The 15,387-nt window shown below is 35.5% G+C and overlaps 1 protein-coding gene, 2 long non-coding RNA genes and 1 pseudogene across 6 annotated transcripts; 3 read left to right on the forward strand and 1 right to left on the reverse strand.

Annotated features, from left to right (window-relative positions):
* The first annotated feature begins 272 nt into the window (after positions 1-272).
* Positions 273-5,372, forward strand: LOC110776182 (uncharacterized). 4 transcript variants are annotated; one of them, XR_008931159.1, is made up of 3 exons: positions 290-551; positions 1,949-2,223; positions 4,990-5,324. It is a non-coding gene; the product is annotated as an uncharacterized lncRNA (long non-coding RNA). The 4 variants fall into 4 exon arrangements; XR_002530051.2 differs by lacking the exon at positions 1,949-2,223 and having other exon boundaries at positions 273-551; positions 5,066-5,324; XR_008931160.1 differs by lacking the exon at positions 290-551 and having other exon boundaries at positions 990-2,223; positions 4,990-5,372.
* Positions 5,373-5,702: 330 nt separating this feature from the next.
* On the forward strand, positions 5,703-7,285 carry LOC130470550 (uncharacterized). The gene is made up of 3 exons (XM_056840866.1): positions 5,703-6,187; positions 6,362-6,413; positions 7,137-7,285. The coding sequence occupies exons 1-3, from the start codon at positions 5,887-5,889 to the stop codon at positions 7,153-7,155; spliced, it is 372 nt and encodes a 123-aa protein (XP_056696844.1). The 5' UTR covers positions 5,703-5,886; the 3' UTR covers positions 7,156-7,285.
* A 538-nt stretch (positions 7,286-7,823) lies between these two features.
* On the reverse strand, positions 7,824-15,072 carry LOC130470128 (COP1-interactive protein 1-like; annotated as a pseudogene).
* On the forward strand, positions 10,434-11,538 carry LOC130470551 (uncharacterized). The gene is made up of 3 exons (XR_008931162.1): positions 10,434-10,967; positions 11,178-11,360; positions 11,453-11,538. It is a non-coding gene; the product is annotated as an uncharacterized lncRNA (long non-coding RNA).
* Positions 15,073-15,387: the final 315 nt, after the last annotated feature.

Below are 15,387 nucleotides of genomic sequence, written 5' to 3' on the forward strand. Positions count from 1 at the left end.
TTATTACATTAAATAATTGCCCGTAAAAATTTGTAGGGGCCGAATATCTGTATTTAGCACAGGGCCTACAAATTGCCGGAGACGGCCCTGTAGTGGGTTGTCTACCCACTGGGTAAATGTAGCAATGTCCAAATAGACTATAGAGATAAGTACAAATATACTCCGTATAATCTACTACAAAAAAGTCAATGGTCTCCTCTCCTTCAATCTTATACCCTTTTAAAAGCAAGGAGTGAGCTATTACTATTCACAACATAGTAGAATTACTGAATTGCCCCAATTTTCCTTCTTGTTTTTTTTCTTTTTTTTTTTGTCATTTTCCTTATAAACAGCGTAAGTACCATTTTACCCTAGGTATTCAGATGACGCCATGTGTCCCTCGTTTACACGTGTTGCCTTCCTCCTCATACTAGCTTACCGTACTTCACAGAGTTCAAAGCCCTAATCCTTTTCAAACCTTGTCATCTCCTCCTTCTACCTTGCGGCTCTCGATCCCCTCCTCCCTGCTGCTTTCTCTCTCCTCATCCCAAGGCTTCTTCGCAGCGAGATTGGTGAGTTATGTAAATTTTCTCATCTCCATCAAGCGTTCTATGGTAGTTTATCAATTATGTGTATTCTTCTTTTTTCCCCTTCTCTCATTTGTATATTAATAGGTTGCTCCTTGTCACTCTTATGCATCATCTTATAAAGAATATTAGGATGTAAAACCTTCAGTAATTTTTTTCGGTACGTTTAATTGTTCCAGCTGGTAAATTTTATTTCTTTTTCTCGACCTAAATCAATTTTGGGTTTGTTCTTCATATAATAATCGTATTAAAAGTGTTCGATTGTTTTCTTCTTAGGTATTTAATTGGTGGCAGTGGCTTTAATCTTCACGTATTGGCTGTTGTAATTTTTGGTTTTAAGTTGCAGATGCTAGACTGTTAGATTCTTAGATGGTTTACAAATTCTTATTTACAAGGGTTGTACAATAAATATTGTACATACTTAAAAGTTAAGCTTATATATATATATAAGTTATCTATTTTTTAGTGAATTTTTTTTCCATTTTAATAAAATTTATTTCTTCAAAATCACTAACAATATATAAAATTATTCATTTAACCCTTTAAAATATTTATCTATCAACTTTTTTTTACTAATATAAAAGTTAATCAAAACTAGGTTAAAGTTACTAAAAATGAGTAAAGTTATGTTGGTGTAAAATAAATTTATTGTACACCTTGTGCGCGCAAGACCTTTTGTTACTGCATTGGCTAGATTAAACATGGATTTGTTGAATAGCCCATTATTTAAACGACGAATTGGACCAAATTTTATCAAATTGAAGCTAGAAACCCGATTTACACCCCCATAGAAATCATTTTATGCAATATTATTACTTACTATGCCCGGGCTCACTTGCCCGAAAGAGAAATCCAGGTGTTCGGTGAAATTCCTGATTATCGGTGTCCAAGAACGCTGAAATCCTTGAATACTTTGTTAAATGGGCTTTTGATTTGCTGGGAATATGATAAATTGGAAAGGGTTTTTGTTTTTCTTCCCCAAATGTTAGTAAATGATTAATGATTATAAGGAGAGGAATGATTTGAGGGGTGCATGGAAGGTGTATGATGAAATTCTTGAGAGGAGGGTTCATCCGAATGAGGTAACTTTTTCAACGTTGATTACTGGACTTTTTAAGAGTTTGAAGGTGAAGGAAGCTCTTAATTTGAAGAAAGATATTATGGGGGTTTAATTGAAAGAGGGTTTAATTTGCAAAAGTTGCTGGTATAAATGGATCAATAGTTTGTTTAATTGTTGCTTGTCTTGACAATATAGTATATTTGTACAGTTATTGATTTGTTTGTGATCTTATACGGATGTGAATCTTCGTCAAGACTCTTACCGGAAAAACCACCACTCTCGAATTTGAGAGTTCTGACACTATCGACAATGTTAATTGCAGGGCTACTGGCTTTAAACAGGCTAATTAAATTTGCAATAAGTTGGGATCATAAGTTTATCAGTTATGTGTATTCTTCTTACCCCCCCTCTCATCTCCGTATTAACAAGTTGGTCCTTGTCACTCTTATGCATCAGCTTCCAAAGAAATTTAGGGTGCATAATCCTCATAATAGCATTAGTGCAGCCTTTGCATTTGCTATTATTTCCTTCTGATTTTGGGAGATGTTTAGCCAATGGCCAACCTTCAATGTCTCTTTCTTTCCTTTCAAATGGGAGGTAAACCTTCTATAAGAAAATTTAATCTTATTATATCATATTCTAAAATACTCTTTTATGTCTTTGTTTGATTTTAGAGCATGAACTTTGATGATGCATTTCTTGAGAATGGTTCATGTCCATTTAGAAGATTCATATCCCTGAATGTTTGAAATTTGTTTTATGATGTTCCTTTTGATGTGAGATAATGCTAGCTATAATGTTTAATAAAGCAAAGCCTTGTCTGATGTGAAATCACTAAATGCTATTTGAGGATCTTGTTTGAATTTTTGTGTCTGATAAGATGCAAGGGAAAAGATCAAGTATCTGATTGTAGCTAAAATTTTAAAGATTTAACTAAAGAATATAGAGCATCATAGAAATTGGCAAACTTTAATATATAATGCATCGTGAGATTGCATTTACTATTACTATTATTGCTATGTTTCTTTGGGAACTTAAGGTATCAAAAAAAGGAGGACTTAGATGCAAATGCAATCCCTTGTTAGATTATCATAGAAAATTAGCCATGGATTGACAAAAAATCATGTCAAAGTAAGATTTGCAGGTTCTTTTTCTTTTAGATTCAAACCTGGTTATACGCAAATGAGATTGGTTTGTTACCACTAGAGATGTTATGATGAATCTTATGGGCCTAGAAAATTGGGAAGCACATAGTAGACCATTTGCAGTGTACACCGAGAATAAGCTTCTTTGCAGCTGTAGGTGTAAGACAAAAAAGTCTTATTGCATTATTATGGTAATTATTGGTACAAATGCCACGTCTAATCCTTTCACGGCGCTCCAGACATGTATCCTTAGAGAGGTTCATGGTTGGAGTAAGGATTATAATTACTTTGGGTAGTTTGAATCATACTGAGTTATGTACAGAATCATATACAGACTATGCAACATAAGTACATAACCAAAATAATACATTATAAAAAATATAGAAAGGTTTGGTGTGGTTAGTCTAAAGCATAGAGAAGCCTTTGATTATTAGTGCTTGAGATTTATGTGCCTCATACTTAAGTGAAGTGTTTCATACTTCATTGCATTACATATTCTTTTATTTACCGATCTAATTATAGTCATACTTTCTTGTGTGATTTACATGTTTTCCCTTGTCTGCAGACCTACCCCAGTCCTTTACAAGACTATCATGCTTATTTAGTTGTTAAGTAAGCCAGTTCTCGGTTCTTGATATTTGAGTATCATTGCAGAATACCTATAACCGATAATCAAAGTATTATTTGTAGTTTGATTGTTTGTGTGATACAGTGATAGTGTTTTTCTAGAATATAGAAGTAGGTTGTATGTTAGAAGTGTATTTCATATCAACTTTATCAAGTGGGATATTGTCATATTGCATGACTATATGTATATGAGGTCTTGCACATAGACTTGCTACTTTTTAGCAGTTCATTATGCAATTTGTGTTTGGTTATGCACTTATGCTTGTTGTTCCTATCTGTTTCGTAGTAATCCTCTTATGTTATTATCTTGTTATCCTCTCCTTGAGTTTTCTGTTAGATGTCATTGTCCTCCTGTCATGATGTATCTTATGTAGTAGTTTGTGTTCTTGTTATGTTTTTCTGTGTTTTTCTTATAGAAGATGAAGCACACATGACAATAAATCTGTTTGAAGGAGATGTTGATAGTAGTAACTAGGAATGGCAATGGATCAGACTCGGGTCAGACTTAGTAAAATCCATATCCGACCCGATTGATTTTCGGACCTGATATCCGACTCCGACTCCGAGTCCGTATCCGAAAGTTCCACATCCGACTCTGCATCCATCGAACTAAGCCAAGTCCGACTCCGAATTCGATCCGACCGTTTATCCGGAAATTTCATCCATTTTTTTTTCTACTTTTCACATATTCATACCAGAATCATTGCAAAGACTAATGTATCCACCACATGAATGAAAATTATGTTAATCGGTACGAATTGAATTTTATTGACACAAATTTCTAATAGACTTACAAGAAATCAAGAACTATAACTACGTAACCCAAGAAAATTAATACTTACAAATATAAATATATGCTATTGTTTCTACAAAAATAATCAACCAAACGTTACTTTAATCTCCATTTGAAAGTCAAATAAAAGATACTTACATTAGTTCAGATCTAATAAAATCTAACATAAACCACTAAGTATTGAAGTCAGTGACAACAAATCTTTGAAGATCGACGGTGAGTGGTTGCAATATTTATATCTTGGTGCTTTTATGCCATCATCTCACAAACAAATTACTCTTAATGTAGTGGTCCGTAGATGTAAATCATAATTTGTGATTCTAGAAATGACGGAGAGAAAGACTAAGGGAATGTCGATCTCATTGAATTGAAATTTGTAGAAGAAGAACTTCATATTGTAAATGTGGTGTTTCTCATTGTATATGCGCATTGGTTAGAACTGCATTTGTCTTTAGGGTATCATTGTTCTTAATCTGTACAAACTTAAGTAATATGAATATGTTACTCAAGCCCAATCTTTAACAAAGTTTCTCAGTAGAAAATGGTTAGCAGATATGCAGTCATCTATAAGAATCTGTTATTTTCGAGAAATGTATTGGATGTTAATAACTGAGTCCTAACTACGATTTTGATCACTTCACCTGATTTTAATGAAGTGGGTTTACTTTTACCGATTTGAAACTGATTTTTATTTAGACAAAGTTGATTTTACTAATTGATTATTTGTACGTTGAAAAGATACTTATGCAAGGATCCTAAAGTTGGTTGAACCAGTCTTTCAATCATTTGCACATGCAGGGTTAATACTTATCCAAATTAAGTGAATTTAGTGGCTGCAGCTTTTTTTATTCCTGGTTTGATTATCTGGCTTCAGGTAAGTCGGATCACTATATCGAGTACCATATGTTGCCAATGGATGTTGATGTGAGAAATTTACCAGCTCTGGTTTCTAATAGGCTTTCATCTAACTGGGCTGCTACTTGAAGATGATCAAGCTAGCTTGTGGAACATGTCCGAGAGAGAAGCTCTTTCAATTTATGTCTATAGAATGATGAATGTATCTAAGTACATTTTTCTATGTCATAAGAATTTTCTCATGCGATTATAACACAAGTAACAAACAAAATAACCGACTTTTTTTGTTCAACTATTTTCATATACTAATATGCTCGGGATTTGCATTGTGTTTTGGTAATTATTTTTTATACATTGGGAGCGCGCACGGGCCAACAACTAGTAAGTACAAAAGCTAAATCTCCTACAAATGCATATTAATCTATTTCAAACTAGCAAACCTGGACCCAATTTTCCAAATCTGACAATATAATCTCTAGATACAACTCTCGTCGTTTCCCCTGCTTGTAAATAATACATCCATATATAATTCCAACTATATGATGTTTCAACCATGGAGATCAACTTTTATTCTTGAATTTTCCAGCGATGGAGATTGGAGAAACAAATATTTAAAGTAATTCATTTAGATTTTCATCTTTATTTTAGAGGAGAGAAAGAGGTATGGCCTTGTTGGATGGAATCATAGAGATGATATTAAGGGGGTTGTAGTGTTGTACCGTACTACCGTTGTATAGATTTGGTTGAGAGAAAGTGGTGCCTGGTAGCAAAGTTGAGGACGGAGAGTTTTAGGTTTAGTAATGCTTTTATAGAAAAATAAATATCCTAACACTTTAAAACATGCAAAGTTCAAGTTACTATTGCAGCAATAGTGTTGTGACGATATTGCCCCCGCTTCTCACTCTTTACTACTGGTTTGCCCTTCTGCCAGATTATGCCACGTTCTTGCATCTTACCCTTCCGTTTTCTTGGATGAGCTCTGACTCTTTCCCCTTTCGTCTTCTACTATCCTGCATTCTTGCTTATCAGCTCTTTCCTCTCTCCTCATTATTTTCTCTGTGCACTCTCAGCCATGGAAGATGGGATCAGAAACTTCCGAGTTCTGAAGCTCCTCACTCTCACTTTGTCTTCTTTTTCCCTGGTATGATTCTCTCTTCTGTGTTTTTATTAAAATTAGGGTTATGTTTTTCGCTTGTAATTGTTGAATTAATTAGGGTTGATTTTAGTTGAATTTGCAAATTGATTCCGGACAACAACCTCACTTCTTCCCTGACCTTAAGATTTTGGTGCGTAATCTTCCATTTAATGTTGACAGTGCTGAGCGCGATGGGTTGTTCGGTGCTGCTGGTACCGTTGAAATGGTTGAGGTGAGTTTACGATAAGATAACGTTGTTAGGGTTTAATCTAATTGTTCTTACTGACAGTTCTTTATTGAATTTGTGAGTTCCCAAAGATATGTTATTTATTGAATTTGTTTGCCATTCAGTCCAATTTAGGGTTTATCAACGCTCAAACCCATTAACTTCTCTTCCCTCCAAACTCCTGCTTCCCTACTCTGCCACTTTCCCTTAACCCCTAATAAAACTCGGAACAATCCTCTGATTTACAATGTAAGTTTCTCTTAAATTTTTTCATCTTTATCAATGTTAATTCATGCTTAATCGTAGATTTCATGTTATAATGTTTTTTTTTTGAATTTTATAGTGAATTTGAATGATAATTTTTCTGGGTTATTTAAGTTGATGATGAAGTTTTCTGGCTTTTTGTGTTTGTATGATGATTTTGTTTGTTTATTTAATTTACAGTTTTTTTTATTTTCAATTGGGTATTGTAATTCTTGTTGGAGTGATTGTTGCCCTTTCGTCGTTGTTGAATTTGTGGATAAGTTGGTTTTGAAATTTTTGTTTAATTTTAATGGGTAAATTGTTAATGTTGGTTTAATGTTAACAGTTATTGAAGAGTTTATGTATTTTTGTCAAGATTATGCTTATACTTTGTAATATTTGATGTTTAAATGTGATTTTGGGTAATACTTGAAAGATTTATCATTCGGGTAAAACTGATAAGAGATAGTTGTTGGGTTAATGAAGGTTATATATGATAAATTGACTGGAAGGAGCAGAGAGTTCGGATTTGTGGCGGTTAATATCCTTGATTGACAATATCTTCTATCACATACCACTTTTGCTAATGTCTCTTTTTCTCAGAGCATATTCTTTTGTGTCTGTTGGGTGAGTTGTGACTCTTGTATTATTATGCAGAAAACGAAGCCTACTCAACATCGTGTGCAAGAACTGAGGGCATTAGGCTTGACTCTTCATCTGCTTGCATGTCGATCTGCACAGGTCGGATTTTTTCTAATTTTTGTATCCACTATAACAAGACAAACCTAATTAACTTATTGCTTATCTCCTTCGGATTCTCAGTTACTTGTCAGTTTGAATGAGCTTTTCTCATTAGACAACCTCTTCGAAGAGTTTTAATCTTCTCGATACTTAAAAGGACGATGTGTAATTTTTAATATTTTATTTGCAGCCTTTGCTTGAAAATGCCAAGGAGAAGCTTTGAAAAAACCAAGAAGTGGCTGCTGCTGCTGATTTATTCGTTGCATATTGTGGATGTTGCTGCTGTTGATTTATTCGTTTGCGCGATCAACTGATGGAACCTGATTTCTCTGGTTGTTTTGACAGTTTGGTAAGACTTGGATATTCGTGTTTGCTCATATTGTCTACATCTTGCTCGCTTTGAATTATTCGTGTTTGTTCAATACAATATGAATTAGATTATGGAACCTGATTATGCCTAATTTTTAGTTCATGCATTCTTTTACAAGGAAAACCGAATGCATTCTTTCACAAGGAAAAGCAAAACAATGTTGCCTTGATTCTCTGCATAACTATGGAAAGTGCATTCGAGAGACATTTAATCGAATAAGATGGTATGATTCCACGAGACTATTTAGAGCAATAAACTCTTCTACCTCCTCACCCACATGTCTGCTCCTATGATTTATTGCCAAACTGCTCCTCTTTCTCCTTTTCTCACTACTCATTGTCTCTAATTCGAGTTTCAAACTGCTTGTCTCTTCCTCCAGTGCCTTTATTTATTCTGAAGCTCCAGTTGAATGTACATCGTGCATCTCCCTTTGGGATGAGAATTCCCTTTCTCGTTCAACCAATTTTTCTTTTTAGTTGTTAGACTCTGCTTTCAGCTGATCCAGGGTATTGTGTGCTTGTTGGAGTTCATCAGTCAGTTGTGAGATTTTCTAAGAGAGAGAACTGTTTTCTTCTTCAGCAGGTTTCATTGGATTCCTTCAAGTTTTCTATTTCCTGTTTTGATGAGTCCAGTTCGACTTTCAAATTGTTTGTCTACTCTTCCAAAGCCTTCATTTGTTCGGATGTTCCAGTTGTATGGGCATCCTGCATCTCCCTTAGGGATAAGACTCTCTTTCCCGCTCAGCCAATTTATCATTTGAGTCGATAGACTCTGCTTTCAGCTCTTCCATGGAATCTTGGGCCTGCTTGAGCTCATCAGTCACTTGTGACATTATCAAAGAAAGAGACACTTTTTCCTCTTCAACAACTTTCACAGTCTCCTTTAAGTGTTCTATTTCCTACTTCGACGAGCCTAACTCCAGTTTTATCCGATAGATTTCTTGCGCAGCTGTCTCTAATTCAAACTCAAGGATTTTTCTCTCACTCTGCAGCTGATTGACTTCGCCTTTCAAATTATCTACAATGTGGTTCCCTTCTTCAAGTCTTTTGATAAAATCTTCTTTCTCCTCGGCTTAATTATCTCTATCTCTGATCAATTCTTCAATTTGTTGATTCAGTTCGGCTTCAGTCTTCACAAAGTTCTCTAATTTTGACTTCAACTCTTCTTTTTCTTCCAGGATTTCTGATTTCTCGGAATCCAATCTTTGAACCTCTACATTCAAATCTTCCGCCTTTCTGTCTGAATCTTGTTGTTTTGTCAGTAGCGTCTTGTTCTTTGATTCAATCGAGATTTTCTCATTGCATATTGTTGCCGGCTCATTTTCGAGATCTGCAACTTTAAGTGTTACTGTATTAAGCTCTTGTTGAAGTCCATCAGTGTTTCATTTTCCTCTTTCATCCATTTTTGGTGTCTTTTCCCTTGGATGAATGATCGGAATCGGAGCCAGACCCTTATTTTGAGGAGGAACATAACTTCTCTTTCTTTTGTTGTGGCTTGTTAATTTTGTCCTTCAGTTTTCCAGTTACATTATCATATTGAGAAAAGAGTGATTCATATTGTTTATGGAAATCCTCAACATGTTCAGCAAGAGGCCCCCTTTTTGTTTCATCACTTTCTTCGTTGCTCACCGCAAGTTTCAGTAATCTTTTCTTCTTCTCCTCCATGTCTAAAAATACACAGTAAGCTCATTAATTCAGGGATTAAGATTGTACCTTGAGATAATTTTCTTATTTTGACAGAGGAAACAACTAATGATCTGTCTTACGGTCCTAGCTTGGCCTTATTTAAGCCTGGACAAGAAGACACGGTTTTTCTGGTTGCCAATGAGACAGTGAGAACTTTCCAAATATTGGATGCTTTGATCACAATAAGATATATAGTGGAATTACTGAGAAGTCTTTTTTTTTTGTTTCATTTGGGCGTAGGATGTCTTTTTCTATGACATACAAATCAAGAAAATCCGAATTTTACCATTACACCTCTCTTCTTTGCAGAGCATATTTATAAGCAGAGCCCTCATTATGGAATAGCCCCGCACATACACCCCAAATGCGCAGACTATAATTTACAGATTATGCATAGGCCATCGAAAACATGGGGAGTTGATCTTCCAGCAGTTTGTAGGAAAGATTTGCATGCTAAAGGAACATACCTTTTTTTTTTTTTTTTTTTTTTTTTTTTCTTTCAGCTTCTCATGTTCAGGATCAGTATGCTTTTCAACAAAGGACTTAATTAAATTTCTCGTGTGGTGACTCTTCTTTGTCATTTGACTAGCAGCTCACCTCGAATTTGCTTCAGCGTCTATACATCTGATAGGCCCAAGACATGGAGTGTTTGGTTGATTTGCCTTTATTTATTTATTTAGTTTCTGGTGGGTCTGTGTCTAAGTTTATTGATGCCGGGTAAGGGCACCTGATCAAAGGGATTCCGTGGTGCGGGGATGTCACCAATGGTCGGTTAAGGTGGGGGCATGAGGTGTTGTAGAAGAGGCATGACCCTTCCGATAAGGAGGAGGTTGATAAGAATCCTTTGAAGAGGATCAAAAGGTTTGAAAGTTAAATATTTTCTAGAATTTTGGCTTCAGTTCTTGCATTTTGTTTTATTTTTTGCCTCTATATGTTGTTTTATTAAACAATAGGTCTATATGTTATGGTACTTATGTTCTGATTATTGATTGCATGGAATCTGCATTGAGTGTGCTACTGTTGAATGTGCATTTTTTATCCCTTAGTTTATTGGATGACATGGACATGCTAATTTGTCTTTATCTGGAATCGATTTGTTAAAATAGTGGAGAAGTGCCTTTTACTAGAAATGTAGGATTAGGTAAAAATACTTAAGTAGCTAGAAAAGTAGAAAGCAAACGGGGTATTAGCTCTTTGTTAAGGATGTGGATGCTATTATTGAGGAGCTATGTTATGTTTGTGCAGAATTAACTCTTATTTTCCCTTCATAAATGAGCCTTTCTTTGTTTTTCAGGTGCTTGTTGCTCTTTCGCAGCAACAAGGAGGTATAAACAAGACGGTTACAAGCTCTCTGGACAACCTTTATGAGAAGGAGTTAATAGATTGCGATAGAAGCTAAAATGAAGATTGTGATGGTGGGCTCATGGACTACGCAAACCAGTTTGTTATAGATAACCATGGGCATCACTGAGAAAGATTACCCGTATGAGGGCTAAACAAAAATACTGCAATAAGAGCAAGGTAAGATAGTTTATCAGGAGTTCGTATTTTCCTTTGATTCTAGAATATGTCGTGCTTTCAACTTGCAACTTCTCAAAGAAGAGTTTGTTATCATTGATTTTGTCAACATTAAAGTTAGCTTTAGGGTTATCTGCATGTTGTCATTTGGATTGAACTGCATTGAAGCTATGAAACTCCTTAATCTTTTTTTATTTTGTTTTTTGTATATAGGTTGCTATAAGAATTTTGATGGTAATCATCTTGCATTGAGGGAAGTGGACCCGACATTCGATGAGGAGCTTATTAACTATGAAAGGAGCAAAAAGCATATGCTCAATCTGTCGCATTTCAGAGATGATGCAAGTTCAAGTGATATTGTTTAAGACAACTGCTTACTTTAAAAAAAAGATAAAGGTACCTTTAGACTAGATTGTTCATTGCTGAATTTCAGAGATCATTTATCTGAGTGTGATATTTACGTAGCAAGCTTACTTTCTTGTTTTTAGGTTTAACTAAAACATGTTGCAAAGGAGCCTTTTGTAGTGACAAAATGAAGAGCAACTTTAACCATTTGTAAGTATCTCATTATTCTCATATCCATTCTTAAAAATTCTTGAGGTTATTTCTTCTGTACGTCGGAAATGGAAATATTACCAGAATCGGAAATATTGCCAGAATCGGAAATATTGCCGGAAACGGAAATATTGTCAGAATCGGAAATATTACCGGAATCGGAAAATAAATCCGGAAACGGAAATATTAAATATTTGTTCGAAACGGAAATTAATTCCGGAATCGGAAATGTTAAATATTGTTCGTATCGGAAATGAATTCCGGAATCGGAAATTTAATCGGAAGCGTATCGTACGAATAAGCATCAGACGAGGCCTGCCGGACGAGGCCCAGCACGAAGCCAGGCCATCGCCCAGCAAGCCAAGCGCGCCGCACAAACAGCCACGCCAGGCCCAGCGCAAGGCCAGGCCCAGCAGGCCGTGGCAGCGCGCACAGCGCGCGCAGCGCGCACAGCGCGCGCAGCGCGCGCGGGAGCTGCGTGGGCTTGCAGCTCGCGCAGGCCTCGCTGCGTGGGCTGCTGCTCGTGCGCACGCATGGGCGGCCCATCGTGGCTGCCGTGTGTGCGTGTGTAAGTGTTTGTGTTCGTGCACGTTTCCTAAAACGTGCAGAGTTCGGTTAATGATTAAATTCCTAATTCTATTTGATAAATTAATTAAATTAGAGTTCTTGTAGGATTCTAGGTTTAATCAATTTGTATCTGAATAGGATTCCAATTCCCTTTCCATACCCCTATAAATATGTGGCCTGGGTTCACAATTTATAACGAGTTTCAAAGTATTCAAAGTGAGTTTTTGAGAGAAAAATTCAGCCACACATCTTGCTCAAAAGTGCCGAAAATTCTAGTACCTTAAGGGCGATTCTAGTTGGTCAATCTTAAGGCGGATCCGGACGTGCTGTGGACTATCTACGGAGGGACGACACTTGGAGTCCTAAAGACTTGTTCTTGTTCGGTTCGGGCGCAGCTAGGGAGGGCACGCAACAAAGAGTATGCATCTAAATTATGCTATATGATTATGTGTAAATAATATGTAATCCTGGGTTAATGGTTGTTTCCGCATGATTTATGTAATATCATATGTATCATAACCTAACACTTTTCGGATCGGATATCTGATCCAAAATCAATTTTCGGATCGGATATCCAAAAAATCGAATCGAATGCGAGTCGGATTTTCGGATAATCGAATTTTCAGATAGTTTTGCTTAGCCCTATTCAAAACTAGTATCTTCTCTAATGTTTACCGAATCAGAATTGATTTGTTTCCAAAAAATTTCCTCCTAAAAGATAAAATAAATTGTACTACTCCAATGGTTACAAAATGGACCTGCTCATAAAAAAAATGAACATGTGAGCAGGTAGCCCACCATTGGTAAAACAATGACATAAGCAGCTGCTAAAACCTTATAGCTATTTTGGGATACGTAGCTCAAAAACAATATAGCTCTAATAAATAAATTAGTTAAATTAAATTATTATAGAGAGCTACAAAGTATTATAGCCCACCAATGTGATAACTTGTAGTTTTAATCAATTATGGCCTTGTTTGGCAAATGACTTTTTGATGGCTTTTTGGTTGGCTTTTGGCTGTTGGCTGTTTAATCTGGTCAAACAGCCAAAAAATATGTTTGGTAACTGGCTTTTTAGCTTGCTGAAAAGCCAGCTTTTCCGCCAAAAATGAAAAGCTAGTAACACTAGCTTTTTGGAGTTGGCTTTTGGCTTTTCACTATCTAAATTACTTTTTTGTCCTTATTTTTTACTAATTAACTAATAGTTAATAATTAATGATTAACAATTAATAATGAATAATTAACAATTAATAATTAACAATTAATGATTAACAATTAATAATTAATAATTAACAATTAATAATTAACAATTAACAATTAATAATTAATAATTAACAATTAATAATTAACAATTAACAATTAATAATTAATAATTAACAATTAATAATTAATAATTAGTAATTAATAATTAATAATTAATAATTAACAATTAATAATTAATAATTTTTCCACTTTTTCCTCTTCAACAACTTTCACAGTCTCCTTTAAGTGTTCTATTTCCTACTTCGACGAGCCTAACTCCAGTTTTATCCGATAGATTTCTTGCGCAGCTGTCTCTAATTCAAACTCAAGGATTTTTCTCTCACTCTGCAGCTGATTGACTTCGCCTTTCAAATTATCTACAATGTGGTTCCCTTCTTCAAGTCTTTTGATAAAATCTTCTTTCTCCTCGGCTTAATTATCTCTATCTCTGATCAATTCTTCAATTTGTTGATTCAGTTCGGCTTCAGTCTTCACAAAGTTCTCTAATTTTGACTTCAACTCTTCTTTTTCTTCCAGGATTTCTGATTTCTCGGAATCCAATCTTTGAACCTCTACATTCAAATCTTCCGCCTTTCTGTCTGAATCTTGTTGTTTTGTCAGTAGCGTCTTGTTCTTTGATTCAATCGAGATTTTCTCATTGCATATTGTTGCCGGCTCATTTTCGAGATCTGCAACTTTAAGTGTTACTGTATTAAGCTCTTGTTGAAGTCCATCAGTGTTTCATTTTCCTCTTTCATCCATTTTTGGTGTCTTTTCCCTTGGATGAATGATCGGAATCGGAGCCAGACCCTTATTTTGAGGAGGAACATAACTTCTCTTTCTTTTGTTGTGGCTTGTTAATTTTGTCCTTCAGTTTTCCAGTTACATTATCATATTGAGAAAAGAGTGATTCATATTGTTTATGGAAATCCTCAACATGTTCAGCAAGAGGCCCCCTTTTTGTTTCATCACTTTCTTCGTTGCTCACCGCAAGTTTCAGTAATCTTTTCTTCTTCTCCTCCATGTCTAAAAATACACAGTAAGCTCATTAATTCAGGGATTAAGATTGTACCTTGAGATAATTTTCTTATTTTGACAGAGGAAACAACTAATGATCTGTCTTACGGTCCTAGCTTGGCCTTATTTAAGCCTGGACAAGAAGACACGGTTTTTCTGGTTGCCAATGAGACAGTGAGAACTTTCCAAATATTGGATGCTTTGATCACAATAAGATATATAGTGGAATTACTGAGAGGTCTTTTTTTTTTGTTTCATTTGGGCGTAGGATGTCTTTTTCTATGACATACAAATCAAGAAAATCCGAATTTTACCATTACACCTCTCTTCTTTGCAGAGCATATTTATAAGCAGAGCCCTCATTATGGAATAGCCCCGCACATACACCCCAAATGCGCAGACTATAATTTACAGATTATGCATAGGCCATCGAAAACATGGGGAGTTGATCTTCCAGCAGTTTGTAGGAAAGATTTGCATGCTAAAGGAACATACCTTTTTTTTTTTTTTTTTTTTTTTTTCTTTCAGCTTCTCATGTTCAGGATCAGTATGCTTTTCAACAAAGGACTTAATTAAATTTCTCGTGTGGTGACTCTTCTTTGTCATTTGACTAGCAGCTCACCTCGAATTTGCTTCAGCGTCTATACATCTGATAGGCCCAAGACATGGAGTGTTTGGTTGATTTGCCTTTATTTATTTATTTAGTTTCTGGTGGGTCTGTGTCTAAGTTTATTGATTCCGGGTAAGGGCACCTGATCAAAGGGATTCCGTGGTGCGGGGATGTCACCAATGGTCGGTTAAGGTGGGGGCATGAGGTGTTGTAGAAGAGGCATGACCCTTCCGATAAGGAGGAGGTTGATAAGAATCCTTTGAAGAGGATCAAAAGGTTTGAAAGTTAAATATTTTCTAGAATTTTGGCTTCAGTTCTTGCATTTTGTTTTATTTTTTGCCTCTATATGTTGTTTTATTAAACAATAGGTCTATATGTTATGGTACTTATGTTCTGATTATTGATTGCATGGAATCTGCATTGAGTGTGCTA

Source organism: Spinacia oleracea, chromosome 3, assembly GCF_020520425.1.
Source record: "Spinacia oleracea cultivar Varoflay chromosome 3, BTI_SOV_V1, whole genome shotgun sequence".
In the NCBI taxonomy this organism is placed as follows: Eukaryota; Viridiplantae; Streptophyta; class Magnoliopsida; order Caryophyllales; family Amaranthaceae; genus Spinacia; species Spinacia oleracea.

Bases quoted from the DNA above. Each gene is read 5' to 3' on its own strand.
- LOC130470550 (XM_056840866.1), top strand. From the start codon at position 5,887: ATGCAAAGTTCAAGTTACTATTGCAGCAATAGTGTTGTGACGATATTG. The intron at 6,188-6,361 runs GTATGATTCTCT...TAATGTTGACAG, and splicing joins CTTTGTCTTCTTTTTCCCTG to TGCTGAGCGCGATGGGTTGT.